Raw genomic sequence first — 15,656 nt, 5'->3', positions numbered from 1 at the left:
TCTCCTTTGGAGCCTACTAATCTGACCATGGAACCTAACTCTTAACCTGTTCACTTAAATCTATTTCACCACAAATGTCTACGTTTGTAGAAGTCCAGAAAGACCTCACCCAATCAAGATCATTGAACTAAGAAGAAAACTATATTAAGGTTTCTGATTCTTCTTACATAATTTGAAACCAAACTTCACAATAAGCCCAGGTTTAAAGTTAGTCTAATTACCCTGGACAAGCTCAGGCATATTTCATTATGTAGTCCATAACACTCATTTGTGTTGTAAAGCTAATTAGTGAGTGTTGTTTGGAGCTTCTTAGGGTGACAGACCATCCCAGTTTGCCAAGAAGTAAGGGTTTTCTCAGAGCATGAGTCTTTCAGTTTCATAACCAGGACAGTTCCTGGCAAACCATAGTAGATGGTTACAGTCTATCATGTAAAGGGAATTGGGCATAAAAATAATGTTTCTTTGTCTTGTTGAAAGCTTATTATATCCTCTAGCAAATATATCTTATGTTTCTCATTTTTACTCTCCAGCTACACAGTTTGAGGAGACGTAATCCAGTGTTGAAACTTCTGCTCTTAAAACAGGGATTCTCAGCCTGTGGTTTGGGTTTATCAGACCAGAGGTATGCAGTGGGCCAGGGGGCTGCAGATGATGGAGAACTTAAAAAGCCCAAGCTCCGAAAACAGAAGCTCAGAAAGAAGAGGAGGACAAAGGAAGAAGGAATAAAGGTACCCTGGAAGGAAACATTGGTACTTCCGAATGGTGGAAGACTCATCAATACATGTGAAAAGGAGAAAGGACACTTCTAAATGATGAACTTCCATGCACATTATCCATCACTCATCTTAGAAAACAGGTTGAGATTCCCTGATTTAATGGTCAGTTCCTACAGAAGTGCCCTTTGCCTTTACTCAGTGTCTTGATTTGTCTTCTGGTTGATTGAACATCCTAGTGTTGCCACAGTGTGTGAGTATGATTTATTTTTATTTATTTTTAGTCTGTGGGGTCTTGTCATATAAGTGTGGTTGTGAGTAATTTCTTCTAAAGATATGCTGTAGTAGAAAGTAACACTTTGTCACCAGACCAAATTTACTGCTCGATGACTTGTATGTGTCGAGTGAAATGTAGTATTTTTAAAGTATTTGATATCCTCTATAACTGTCAGTACTTACGAATCATAGAGAACAAACCATTAGTTTGTATAAGATATTTTTAATGCCTTATTTAACCCACTGATACTTCAATTGACTCAGATAATCTTATTCTCAGACCTCAAAATAAGATATGTTACCAAAATATCTCTTATATTTAAATAGCAGCTTTACAACTATGTGTGCATATAATCTCATTTCATCCCTGTAGCAGCTGTGTTGTGGTAAGCACTATTATTCTACCTGTTTCACAGCTGAGGGAGCAGAGGTACAGAAACGTGACCAAGGCAATATATAGCAGACTTCAGATTTCCAAAGGTGTCACCCTTCATCCTTTTATTTATTTATTTATTTAAATTGAGGTATAGTTGATTTACAGCGTCATGCCAATCTCTGCTCTTAAGCAAAATAACTCAGTTATATATATATATATGTTCTTTTTTAATTATTAAAGAATTAATAAAAGCACTTTTTAACCTTCTGTCCTTTTAGAATATAATTTACAGCTATGCTTTACTTTAAGACATGTTCATTCAGCGAACATTTAGGAAGTGCCCTAGCGTGTCAATCACTGTGCCAGGCAGAGTCTACAGATGTGAGCAAGATAAGGAAACTTCCCTCTAGGACCTCATAATATAATAAGGACATCAATAAGAAAATGTATTGCTATAATATGCTATAATGCACTTATGGCACTAGGTATAAGAGGAGAAAAATGTTGTGAGGAGGAAAGTTTAGAAAGCTTCCAAAGGAGGGGATTCTCTGGGTAGCCAGTCAGTGTGTTCCTGGACAGTTGAAAAGCGTAAATATTTTAAAAATCAAAGCGATTTCAGTTTATGAGATATCAGTATTCTTTAAAACCATGGAAAATGGCTCCTGAAATCCTTTTCTTTTTTTTTTTTCTTTTTATTTTTTTTTCTAATTTTATTTTATTTTTAAACTTTACATAATTGTATTAGTTTTGCCAAATATCAAAATGAATCCGCCACAGGTATACATGTGTTCCCCATCCTGAACCCTCCTCCCTCCTCCCTCCTCCCTCCCCATACCATCCCTCTGGGTCATCCCAGTGCACTAGCCCCAAGCATCCAGTATCGTGCATCGAACCTGGACTGGCAAATCCTTTTCTATCACTGTATTTACCCCTGATGTGTTTGCCTTTGCCATGAAATTTGATGCTTATGTATATAGGGCCTGGTATTGTTAATAAGAGTTTTATTTTTTATTTAAATGCAACTGAATTTTGAATTTATACTTTTTCATGATTTAAAATTCAAGAAGTCCTATAGGAGACATTAAAAAGTCTCCATTCCATCCTCCTACTCATCTAGTTTCCCTTTACAGAAGCAACCACTCTTATCTTTTGTTCATTTGTCTTCTAAAGATATTCTGTGAATATATGTGGAAATACTTACAAAATGTATATATTTTTGATTTTTGCTTTTTTTCCACATAAGTGGTAATGCATTATGCATCTGCTGTGCACTTTGCTATCTTATTTAATATACTATTTCTTATGTACTAGATAGAACAAATGTGAAGTTCCTAGAGGCTGGGCACTGTCTTGTTTGTTCTAGGTCATCTTTTCCATAGCCTCTTAGTGTCTTTCAGAAGATGTGTGTGCATGCTAAGTCACCAGTCATGTCCCTGTGCAACCCTATGGACTGTAGCCTGCCAGGCTTCTCTGTCCATGGAATGCTCCAGGCAAGAATACTGGAATGAGTTGCCCTGCTTTTCTCCAGGGGATCTCCTCATCCCAAGGATCAAACCCACGTTTGACCTTATGGGAGACATAAAAGAAGTGGGTTCGATCCCTAGGTTGGGAAGATCACCTGGAAGAGGGCAGGGCAACCCATTCCAGTATTCTTGCCTGGAGAATTCCATGGACAGAGAAGCCTGGCAGGCTACAGTCCCAGGGTGATACACACCAAATAGTTACTACATTTAGACAACCAGCCTTTGTCGAGTACTTGCTCTATGACTGTGTTTGGATTTGGTTTATTTTATGTTTCTCAAAGAGATAATGTGTTTCTCACAATGGATTTTCCAGAATGTACCATGTCAACCTGGCCTTAAAGGATGACTTTATTGCTAAGTCTGTATGACAGAATCATGTCTGGAACTTTTTTTTTTTTTTTTTTTTCTGTTTTCTCTTGAGTATAAACTTGACTTTGATGTTGCACTTTTAAAATATGTGTTCTTTTTGGAAATTCCAGTCAAGAACCTTGACCCTAGATCCTCATTTGTGTAAGAAAAGGCTTGTGAGGCCTGTGAGCTACCTGAACCCTTGAGTCCAACCAGTTCTTACCACTACACAGGTCTCCTAAGATACTGCTTTCCAAAGGTTCAGATGCCCTCTAAGGAGATCCCAGAATATTTCTTCCCTCCTCACTCACCTGGATCAGTGACAAGGAAAATATTCTTTGCTTTGCCACACTGACTCGATGGACGTGAGTCTGAGTGAACTCCGGGAGTTGGTGATGGACAGGGAGGCCTGGCGTGCTGTAATTCATGGGGTCGCAAAGAGTCAGACACGACTGAGCGACTGAACTGAACTGAACTGAAGGCTGAAGAAACAGAATTTCCAACAGAAATTTTCCTCTTATCTTTTTGTACATGTTCATTTGCACAATATCCCTTGTTTGAGTGACAGTATCCTTTGTTTTGTGTGAAGTACAAGCAAGAATTTGGTTCAGCAAGTGGTGAAATCTGTTCATTCCTAAATCTTAATGCCTTTTTGTGGTGTTGGATTTCTAAGGCACTTTATTCCTTTGTCTTGTGTTTCATTGTAAATGATATAGGCAGAGATGATATCTAATTCTGCATTTGTCATTGTTTACACATGCATTAATTTAATAAAACATTCTTATTTATTTTCTTTCTCAGTTCATCTGCATATCGATTTTCTTGTTTCCTACATGTTTTATAAAAACATTCTGAGTTTAACATCGTGATGGAGACAATTACTTGGAATATCTTCAGCTACGTTCTTAGTTCTGTTTTTCATAGCTATGTAAGCATAGCTTCTATGTTTACACAGTATACTCTTGCAACCCATATGATGAAAAATATCAAAAGATGTTTTAAAGACTGTATTGAAAATTTTCATCCTCTCTCACTAGATAGCTTCCTTTAGGATAGTACCAAGAAGAGAGTCAAAATTGTGACGTTCAGATCACTATTGTGAAGATCTGAGGGAAGGGAGATGAGAGAAAAGTGATCTTCGAAAGAACTATAAGGAAATGAAGGGACTTTCCTTTACAAGAGTACTCTTCTCAGATCAGTAGACATGGATATGCAAGCCCATGCATGTGAAGCTGGATTTATTCAGTCATCAAGTTCTGAAAAGGAAGTGAGAAACCTAGAACAAAGTTGAGGATTAAGGCCTGGCACAGGGTGGGACAGTGAGATTTAATGTGTCAACTAACTTACATAGTCATCAATCTTAACTTTAAAGAGACTTTTAATCATTTCTGTAAATCAGACACTCTTAAAAGATAATGATGACTATTTCTAAGAATATATGACAGATTATAGATGATTCTAAAGAAAAAGCATCAGTATCTTTGTAGAATGATGATATGATGTTTAAGCTACTGCTGGGCAATGGAAGCAATAAAAATCTTTAGCTAACATCAGAATATTTCACCTTTCTGACTAGACTTCCTGGCTGGCTTTGGTGGTCATGGTTCTGGATGAAATTTTGTGACATTGGAAGGGTCTATATTGTAGGAAAGTTAGCCTGAAAATGGACCATGAGCTTTCATTAAGGTTTTACTCCAATCCCATTTATCAGGATGTGACTGTCTGCCACAAGTGGACCTAATGTATTTTTATCTAAATATTTTAGAAACATATCAGTTCAGTTCAGTTCAGTTGCTCAGTCGTGTCCGACCCTTTGCGACCCCATGAATCGCAGCACGCCAGGCCTCCCTGTCCATCACCAACTCCCAGAGTTTACTCAAACTCATGTCCAGCGAGTCGGTGATGCCATCCAGCCATCTCATCCTCTGTCGTCCCCTTCTCCTCCTGCCCCCAATCTCTCTCAGCATCAGGGTCTTTTCCAATGAGTCAACTCTTCGCATGAGGTGGACAAAGTATTGGAGTTTCAGCTTTAGCATCAGTCCTTCCAATGAACACCCAGGAGTCATCTCCTTTAGAATGGACTGGTTGGATCTCCTTGCAGTCCAAGGGAGTCTCAAGAGTCTCCTCCAATACCACAGTTCAAAAGCATCAATTCTTCAGCGCTCAGCTTTCTTCACAGTCCAACTTTCACATCCATACATGACCACTGGAAAAACCATAGCCTTGACTAGAGACAGACCTTTGTTGGCAAAGTAATGTCTCTGCTTTTGAATATGCTATCTAGGTTGGTCATAACTTTCCTTCCCAGGAGTAAGTATCTTTTCATTTCCTGGCTGCAATCACCACCTGCAGTGATTTTGGAGCCCAAAAAGATAAAGTCTGACACTGTTTCCACTGTTTCCCCATCTATTTCCCATGAAGTGATGGGACCAGATGCCATGATCTTCGTTTTCTGAATGTTGAGCTTTAAGCCAACTTTTTCACTCTCCTCTTTCACTTTCATCAAAAGGCTCTTTAGTTCCTCTTCACTTTCTGTCATAAGGGTGGTGTCATCTATAGGTTACTACTATTTTAAAACTTAGAATTCAGAATTAACTTTTTCACTATATATATACAAAACCAAATTTGTGAAGATAAATGCATTTCATTTTTATAATTTTTCCCTCTTCCAGGCCCCCTGAGTTTCAAGGAAATTAATATTATAAGCCAAATTTTTCCTATTATAATTTAAATATTTTCAGAATTATCTGTATTTTAAAAGAGATTAGGGCCTTTCCTGGTGATCTACTGGCTGAGACTCTGTACTTTCAATGTAGGGGGTCTGGGTTTAATCCCTGATCAGGAAGCTAGATCCCATATGCCACAATTAAGGGTTTGCATGCTGCCACCAAAGATCCTGCATGCTGCAACAAAGATGGGAGATCCTATATGCCGCAACTAAGACTTGGTGCAACCAGATAAATAAATAAATATTTTTAAGAAGTTAAATTTTAACCAAATTGAAGCAGTTATCATTCAGTTGCTCAGTTGTGTCGGATTCTTTGCAACCCCATGGACTGCAGCATGCTGGACCTCCCTATCCTTCACTGTCTCCCAGAGTTTTTTGAGACTCATGTCCATTGAGTCGATGATGCCATCCAACCATCTCATCCTTTGTTTCCCCCTTCTCCTCCTACCCTCCATCTTTCCCAGCATCGGTCGCTTTTAGGCTGGTCATAACTTTCCTTCCAAGGAGTAAGTGTCTTTTCATTTCATGACTGCAATCACCATCTTCAGTGATTTTGGAGCCCAAAAAGATAAAGTCTGACACTGTTTCTACTGTTTCCCCATCTATTTGCCATGAAGTGATGGGACCAGATGCCATGAAATGGCAAATGAGTTGACTGTTCACATCAGGTGGCCAAAGTAGTGGAGTTTCAGCTTTAGCATCAGTCCTTCCAATGAATATTCAGGACTGATTTCCTTTAGGATTCACTGGTTGGATCTCCTTGCAGTCCAAGGGACTCTCAAGAGTCTTCTCCAACACTGCAGTTCAAAAGCATCAATTCTTTGGTGCCTTCTTTATGGTCCAACTCTCACGTCTGTACATGACTACTGGAAAAACCGTAGCTTTGACTATATGGACCTTTCTCAGCAAAGTGATAGCTCTGCTTTTTAATACACTGTCTACATTTGTCACCACCTCATGCGAAGAGTTGACTCATTGGAAAAGACTCTGATGCTGGGAGGGATTGGGAGCAGGAGGAGAAGAGGACGACAGAGGATGAGATGGCTGGATGGCATCACTAACTCGATGGACATGAGTCTGAGTGAACTCTGGGAGTTGGTGATGGACAGGGAGGCCTGGTGTGCTGCGATTCATGGGGTCGCAAAGAGTCAGACACGACTGAGCGACTGAACTGAACTGAACTGAACATTTGTCATAGCTTTTCTTGCAAGGAGCAGGTGTCTTAATTTCATGGTTGCAGTCACCATCCACAGTGTTTTTGGAGCCCAAGAAAATAAAATAATTATGATAATTACTATTTATTGATCATGTACTCTGTGTCAGGCACTAGGATTACACACATTATCTCATTTAATGTCATGGCCTGGTGATGAGGTGTGCCACAAAGGTTCACCACATTTACCTGGAAAGTTACCAAATCAGTAAAGTTAAGAAAAACTTGAGCGTTCATAAGGCAAAATTGGAATTCCTTGGTGCTCCAGTGGATAAGAATCTGCCTGCCAATGCAGGGGACATGAGTTTGATCCCTGCTCCAGGGAGATTCCATGTGCTGTGGAGCAGCTAAGCCCGTGTGCCACAACTGCTGAGACTGCATGCTGCAACTCCTGAAGCCCATGCATCTAGAGCCTGTGCTTCTCAACAAGAGAGGTCACTGCAGTGAGAAGCCTGAGCACCTCAACAAAAAGTAGCCCCAGGTTGCTACAACTAGAGAAAACCCACATGCAGCAATGAAGATCCAGCACAGACAAAAATAATTTTTTAAGGCAAAAATAAATAACTTCATAATTGCAGTGATATTATGGGAAGGTGTGTTTTTTTTTTTTTAAAGAGTTTGTATTATAATTCTTGCTGATTGTTTACTTATTTTCCCTTGAGAGAAAAATACAATGGTCATTCAAATGTTATATATATATATATATATATAAAACTGTAACATTAATTTTTAATGGAGAGTAAGTTGTGGAACACTGGCTAATATATACACTTCTCAGTTTCTTACTGTTGTGAAACTATTGTATTTTGACTGTTTTCCACCAATTTGTGATGTGAGTGCTGATTCTATAGTATAACAATGAAGTTGGATGGACAGAAAATTCTGAATATATATTTGCACTCAAGTAAATATGATCAGTAAACAGATCACTGATCTCCACTTTCCAGTCGATGTGCCCTCTCTAGGATATCTCTTTTTATAGAAATGAGAGTGGCTTATACTGTCTCACCAAGAAGGGAGACAGGCTGGGGAGATCGGCAGCAGCCTAGGGTGTGGAGTGAAATCTCACCCACAACCCAGGATTCAGTTCCTCATCAGAGGTTTTCAGTCCAGGTGGGAAACCAAGGGATGACCCAGAGAGGGAAAGGAGGTCAAAAATGGTAAGTAGAGACTCCCACTGCAAGGATGGGGCCTGAGCATCATCATCATCCTGGTTGAAGGGGAGGTAGAAGGAGGTGAAGATGCATCCATTTTCTACACTTGCAGTGTCTCTTGGCTGGAGATCTGTCAAAGAATCACACACTCTCACATTCACACTTTGAGAGCCCTGAGGATGACTACGGTGGTGACAGAACTGAGTGAGGACAGCGTTCCAATGCCTACATTTTGGGACAGGAAAATTCTCAACATAAGAAATAAATGGTTTACCAGAATGAGTTCTTCTGGCAGGATTGTGTTATATCTCAACATAATAATCTTATTTTTCTCTGTGTATTTCCTGCCTCCCTCTTGGGCATCTGAGGGTCAGTTTTCCTTCCCAAGCCCATGCCAAAGCTGAGACCTAGAAGGTACCACTTTGATACATAAATTCCACTCCCATTTCCCACAGTTCTACTATAAGTATCTCAGTGGGTGACAAACTCTTCAGACTTCTTCTACATGCCAAGCATTTACATGGTATTGTGGGGGAATCAAAGATATTTAACGTGACTCATGCTCTCATGAAGCTTACAGTCTGAGGAGACAGTATATAAATTTAGGAATAATTAAACAAGAGAGAAGATGAGACTTTAAAAAATGTCTCAAGACAGAAGAGAGGACAGCAAATGCTGTGAAGTAAAGGAGGGAACAAATAGTAAGGGCTAGGAAACCTTCACCAAGTAAGCCGGATTCAACTCGGACCCTGGAGAATGGAGAAGATGCCGACTTCTTAATTTGTTTTAACTGGAGGATAATTACTTTGCAATGTTGTGTTGGTTTCTGCCATACAACAATGTGAATCGGCCATAAATACACATATCCCCACTCCCTCTTGAACCTCCCAGATGCCTAATTCTGATGATGTGTGTCTTAGTCCACTTGAGCTGCTATAACAAAATACCACAGATTTGGCGGCTTATTAGCAGAGTTTATTTCTCATCATTTGGAGACTGGGAAATCCAAGATTAAGGTACCAGCCTGGTTGTATTCTGGCCAAGACCCTCTTCCTAGTTCATAGATGGCACTTTTCTCTCTGTGTTTTCACATGATGGAAGGGCCAAGGGATCTCTGTGAGATCTCTTTTGTAAAAACACTAGATCCCATTCATGAGAGCTCTACCCTCATAACCTAAGCACCTCCCAATGGCCCCATCATCCTAATATCATCTTTCAGGGTTAGAATTTTAACATGTATCAATGGTGGGGGGCACAAATTTAACAGAGAGTAGCAGTGTGGAAAGCAGTTTCTTTTCATACAGGAGAAATCTAACAAAGAAAATCTGCAATCCCTTACATGATACAACCCCTGAAAAACATAATTTGGCAATATCTATCAAATTATAAATGACCCAGAAATTCTGCTTGCGGAAATTTACCCTACAGTTATATGCTCATATGTGCAAAATGACATATGCATAAGGCTATTTATTGCAGCTTTCTTTCTAATAGCAAAACACTGGAAACAACCCAACTGCCCACCAATAGGGAACTTGTTAAATAAGTGTGGTGGCACATCCAAACAACAGAATACTATATTAGACAGCCACATCAACAAATAAGGAAGTTCTTTCTGCACTGGCATGAAACAGATCTCCAAGATACATTTATTAAGTAAAAAAGGTATAAAAGAGTACGATATGCTGCACTTTGTACATTGGCAACCCACTCCAGTACTCTTGCCTGGAAAATCCCATGGACGGAGGAGCCTGGTGGGCTGCAGTCCATGGGGTCCCTAAGAGTCGGACACGACTGAGCGACTTCACTTTCACTTTTCACTTTTATGCATTGGAGAAGGAAATGGCAACCCACTCCAGTGTTCTTGCCTGGAGAATCCCAGGGACGGGGGAGCCTGGTGGGCTGCCATCTCTGGAATCGCACAGTCGGACACGATTGAAGTGATTTAGCAGCAGCAGCAGCAGTACATTATATTAATTATGTATACAGCATGTATACTATGAGCACTTTTCGCAATAAGTACTTGGTACCCTATGTATACTGTGTATACTTAATTTGTATATTATGTACACTATGCATCTTTTCAGATAAAATTTTTGCATTTTTGGAAGGAAAAAATATAGATACATATTTCCTTGTATATGCAAAAATGCATATCTGAAAGGATGCATCCAAAATTGGTTGCTTTTGAAGGGGCATATTGGGTTTATAGTGGAGAGAATTTTATGGCATAACCTTTTGAATTAAATGATTACTTATTCCAAATAATTATAATTTTAAAAGTCTGAGCTCAATTATTTGCCTTTCAGGGACTTTCATGTACTTTTAAGAAATGATAACTCTCATTAATGTATAAGGCCAAATATAAGCATCAGAGGTAAGGCAGTTTGAACAACTGAATTCAACAACCACAGGATTTCAATCCATCAGTTCAGTTCAGTTCAGTTGCTCAGTCGTGTCCGACTCTTTATGACCCCATGAACTGCAGCATGCCAGGTCTCCCTGTCCATCACCAACTCCCGGAGTCTACCCAAACCCATGTCCATCGAGTTGGTGATGCCATCCAACTATCTCATCCTCTGTCGTCCCCTTCTCCTCCTGACCTCAATCTTTCCCAGCATCAGGGTCTTTTCAAATGAGTCAGCTCTTCGCATCAGGTGGCCAAAGTATTGGAGTTTCAGCTTCAACATCAGTCTTTCCAGTGAACACCCAGGACTGATCTCCTTTAGGATGGACTGGTTGGATCTCCTTGCAGTCCAGGGACTCTCAAGAGTCTTCTCCAACACCACATTTCAAAAGCATCAATTCTTCGGCATTCAGCTTTCTTTATAGTCCAACTCTCACATCCAATTGTACTGAATTACTTTCTTTCATGTAGTTTTCCCTGTTTTTCCCTAGCCTCACTGCCAGCACAGCCTCTAGTATGTGGAAGACTGATCAGTTTATTTATGGGCTCTCATTAAGTAGCTGTGGGTCTGGATCCTTATGGTAATAAAGGACACTTTATAAATAATGAGTAGGCCAAATAAACCCATTGTTTATAGAGCCATAGACATGTAATGGAGAAGGCAATGGCAACCCACTCCAGTACTCTTGCCTGGAAATTCCCATGGATGGAGGAGCCTAGTAGGCTGCAGTCCATGGGGTCTCAAAGAGTCAGACACCACTGAGTGACTTCACTTTCACTTTCATGCATTGGAAAAGGAAATGGCAACCCACTCCAGTGTTCTTGCCTGGAGAATCCCAGGGACGGAGGAGCCTGGTGGGCTGCCGTCTATGGGGTCGCACAGAGTCGGACACGACCGAAGTGACTTAGCAGCAGCAGCAGCAGCAGAAGCAGCAGACATGTAATATGCTTCCATAGGTATGAACTAACTAAAATATCTGTACTAATATCACCTCACTATTAGCAAGGTGAAAAGACAGCCTTCAGAATGGGAGAAAATAATAGCAAATGAAGCAACTGACAAACAACTAATCTCAAAAATATACAAGCAACTCCTACAGCTCAACTCCAGAAAAATAAATGACCCAATCAAAAAATGGGCCAAAGAACTAAATAGACATTTCTCCAAAGAAGACATACAGATGGCTAACAAACACATGAAAAGATGCTCAACATCACTCATTATCAGAGAAATGCAAATCAAAACCACTATGAGGTACCATTTCACACCAGTCAGAATGGCTGCGATCCAAAAGTCTACAAATAATAAATGCTGGAGAGGGTGTGGAGAAAAGGGAACCCTCTTACACTGTTGGTGGGAATGCAAACTAGTACAGCCACTATGGAGAACAGTGTGGAGATTCCTTAAGAAACTGGAAATAGAACTGCCTTATGACCCAGCAATCCCACTGCTGGGCATACACACCGAGGAAACCAGAAGGGAAAGAGACACGTGTACCCCAATGTTCATCGCAGCACTGTTTATAATAGCCAGGACATGGAAGCAACCTAGATGTCCATCAGCAGATGAATGGATAAGAAAGCAGTGGTACATATACACAATGGAGTATTACTCAGCCATTAAAAAGAATACATTTGAATCAGTTCTAATGAGGTGGATGAAACTGGAGCCTATTATACAGAGTGAAGTAAGCCAGAAGGAAAAACATCAGTACAGTATACTAACGCATATATATGGAATTTAGAAAGATGGTAACAATAACCCGGTGTACGAGACAGCAAAAGAGACACTGATGTATAGAACAGTCTTATGGACTCTGTGGGAGAGGGAGAGGGTGGGGAGATTTGGGAGAATGACATTGAAACACGTAAAATATCATGTAAGAAACGAGATGCCAGTCCAGGTTCGATGCACGATACTGGATGCTTGGGGCTAGTGCACTGGGACAACCCAGAGGGATGGTATGGGGAGGGGGGAGGGAGGAGGGAGGAGGGTCTAGGATGGGGAACACATGTATACCTGTGGTGGATTCATTTTGATATTTGGCAAAACTAATACAATTATATAAAGTTTTAAAATAAAATAAAATAAAACAAAAACAAACAAAAAAATAAATAAAATGCTTCTCCCAGCACCCCAGACTTAACAGGGACCCCTTCCTGGCTCAAGAAGCGCAAAAATAAATAAATAAATAAATAAAATATCTGTACTTTGGGAAAGCTTGCAAGAATGATCCCAACTTACGTTTATCCAGTTGGAAAACTGAGGTTAGCACTAGTGAAGTTTTTGCAAACTGCAAAGTGTAGCTTTGATCAGCATTTTGGGGGCTATTGGTGACTATCAAAATTCCCAGGCCTAGGCTTCCCCTTTCAGCATCTTGGCTTCTGCCTGAGAAACTTTGGCTGTCTGCCCGGACATCAAGCATCCAACCTTTGACAAGGCACAAAAAGCTGTTTTTGCCTTAGTGCTCTGCAGTGGTGAAAAATCAAGAGAGAGATCATGGAGAAGTTACTCGATAGACAACAAAATTTACATAACTGAAACTGATTAGAAGAACTTTTTTGTTGTGAGAACTAAAGAAAATGCTGTGTCAGGACCGAGTAATAGAAAAACTAATACTAGTCTCAGCAAGTGACTGAGAGCAGCCTTCATCTGTCAACCGTCTGTCTTCCTTTCTGGACACAGATGATTTAGCAAGCATAGAATGGTTCCTTCCTAGGACATGAAGGTGTTTGGAGACTTAAAAACTTTAAAATTATTTGGGTATCTAGGAGAAAAAAATACAAAAACCTGCAAAAGACAAAAGCAACAAACACATGTTTATACTTACCACAAGCTCTATTGAAGTTGCTTCACTCCAAGTGACTGAATGAAAAAAAAAAAAAAGCTGTATTGAGAGATGAAAATGTATTTGGGAAGAGTGAGAGAATGCTTTTAAACACCTGGAGTCATCTAGACCCGAGTTCCAGTCTTTTTAACTCTATGACCATGGCAATGTTTTTTAACTTCACTGAACCTATTTCCCTTTGACTAAAATGGGGTAAGGACTAAATGAGGCAGCATACCTAGAGTACTTAGTACTACGCCTGGTGCTTAGAAAGTCTACAGTTTGTGTGTTGATATTATTGATGCCAAGAAATGGTTTATTATTTTCAGGTTCAAGAGCTAATAATCAGTCAAACTGTTACTGTTATGGATGACTTAAACTATTTTTTTTAATTGAAAGAATTTACTGTTAAAATTATTTATTTTTAAAAATAAAAAATTGAAAACTGAAGTGTTTAATTTTTCTATCTTAAAAGTCAAAACAACTGAATTTAAATTAGGTCAAGTTAAAGGACTATCATTAGACTATCATTTTTGAATTTTTCATAATGTCAAAATTAACTAGAATTCCTTTTCTTTTTTAGTTTGCACATTTAAAATTCTGGCATTCCTTTTTGGTTCATCTAGGCGCTTCATGTTGACAAATGATGAGCTACTATAAAGCAGAAGTTAGTTACATAGGATAACTTAAAACTTATTTAGGGGAAATTTAGTAAATGTTTATTTTAATAAACCATGTTTTGTTTGTTTTTAAAGAAGGATGCTTCATTCTTTGCTAGTTTCAGAACAAACAGCTTTATAGTGGAAAGCAATTCCTCTTTTTACACCTCAGGTTAAATATTTGTCTATTTTTCAGTCAAACTGAAAACATAACAAAACAATGACCCAGCTTGTTTCTAACTACACAGAAATGAATACACCGTTAACAATGTTTCCTCTTCATTGAACTTTGGCTGTGCACCTACTGTATCCTCTAGACATTGTGGAGAATACAGCTATGACCCAGATATCCAAGCTGCCTTAAGAACATGAAGATTGAAACATACTATCATTAGTTATGGGCATAGCTCCTGTTCTTCCAAAAACAAAACAAACCAAAAGACACAAGTAAGAATTTGTTAGAAATAAGAACACAAACCACTGAATCACCAGAAAATTATTAAAGTGCTTTGAACTCAACCTTTATACCCTCTATCACTTGAGTTATATTTTATCAAACTACTGTTAATTCATGTATTTTGGTACCTCAGTGACTGTAATCCAAATATGGTATTTTTGTATTGATAGTTCCATGTGTTCTAGTACATTATCACAGCACTGGAAAACACATGGAAGAGAGTCAATAACTGGTATTAAGTTTTTTGGTTTGGGAGATGTTTTGCTGTTGTTTTGTTTTTTAGTATTTGCTACACACTGGGCAGTGTTGCGGAGAAGGCAATGGCACCCCACTCCAGTACTCTTGCCTGGAAAATCCCACTGACAGAGGAGCCTGGTAGGCTGCAGTCCATGGGGTCGCTAAGAGTCGTACACGACTGAGTGACTTCACTTTCACTTTTCACTTTCATGCATTGGAAAAGGAAATGGCAACCCACTCCATTGTTCTTGCCTGGAGAATCCCAGGGACGGGGGAGCCTGGTGGGCTGCCATCTATGGGGTCGCACAGAATCAGACACGACTGAAGCGACTTAGCAGCAGTAACAGCAGCAGGGCAATGTTGTGAGTGCTTTATGTGTGTTAATTCATTTAATCTTCCTAAAAATCCTGTGAAGAAAGTACTGTTATCTTCTCTTTACAGATGAAGAGATTGAGGAACAGCAAGTTTAGGTAATTTAGCCAAAGTCATGCTGCTAGAATGTAAAAAGTTTGCCTTCAGAGCCTGTGCTCTTAAACTCTGCACTATGTTACATCCAAATGAGTGACTGAGTCATGTTAATTGTGGTTTCAAAGTTTAATGCTGTTGGAGCGGTACACTATAGTGATACCTGCTGGGTTGAACAATTTCAGAAGCAGCCTGAGGTTTGTTAGCCCATGTATTTTTGTTTCTCCAGGCAATGGGGGCTAATCTGACTAGCACTACTATAGATATTCTAG

The 15,656-nt window shown here is 39.5% G+C and overlaps 1 protein-coding gene across 9 annotated transcripts in view; it reads left to right on the top strand.

Annotated features, from left to right (window-relative positions):
* CD274 (CD274 molecule) overlaps positions 1-4,036 on the top strand; it is a 108,778-nt gene extending 104,742 nt beyond the window's left edge. For 3 of the 9 annotated variants that reach the window (XM_086415242.1, XM_086415243.1, XM_086415240.1), the window contains one exon: positions 531-4,036. In XM_086415242.1, the coding sequence (XP_086271368.1) occupies positions 531-553 (23 nt within the window). In that variant the 3' untranslated portion in view covers positions 554-4,036. The remainder of the gene's footprint in view (positions 1-530) is intronic. The other 6 variants (XM_086415238.1, XM_086415245.1, XM_086415241.1 and 3 more) reach the window with 2 other exon arrangements.
* The last annotated feature ends 11,620 nt before the right edge of the window (positions 4,037-15,656 follow it).

This window comes from Bos grunniens, chromosome 8 (genome assembly GCF_055505025.1).
Source record: "Bos grunniens cultivar Pamir isolate PY7600 chromosome 8, Bosgru_T2T1.0, whole genome shotgun sequence".
In the NCBI taxonomy this organism is placed as follows: Eukaryota; Metazoa; Chordata; class Mammalia; order Artiodactyla; family Bovidae; genus Bos; species Bos grunniens.
This window is presented reverse-complemented; position numbering and strand designations above follow the sequence as displayed.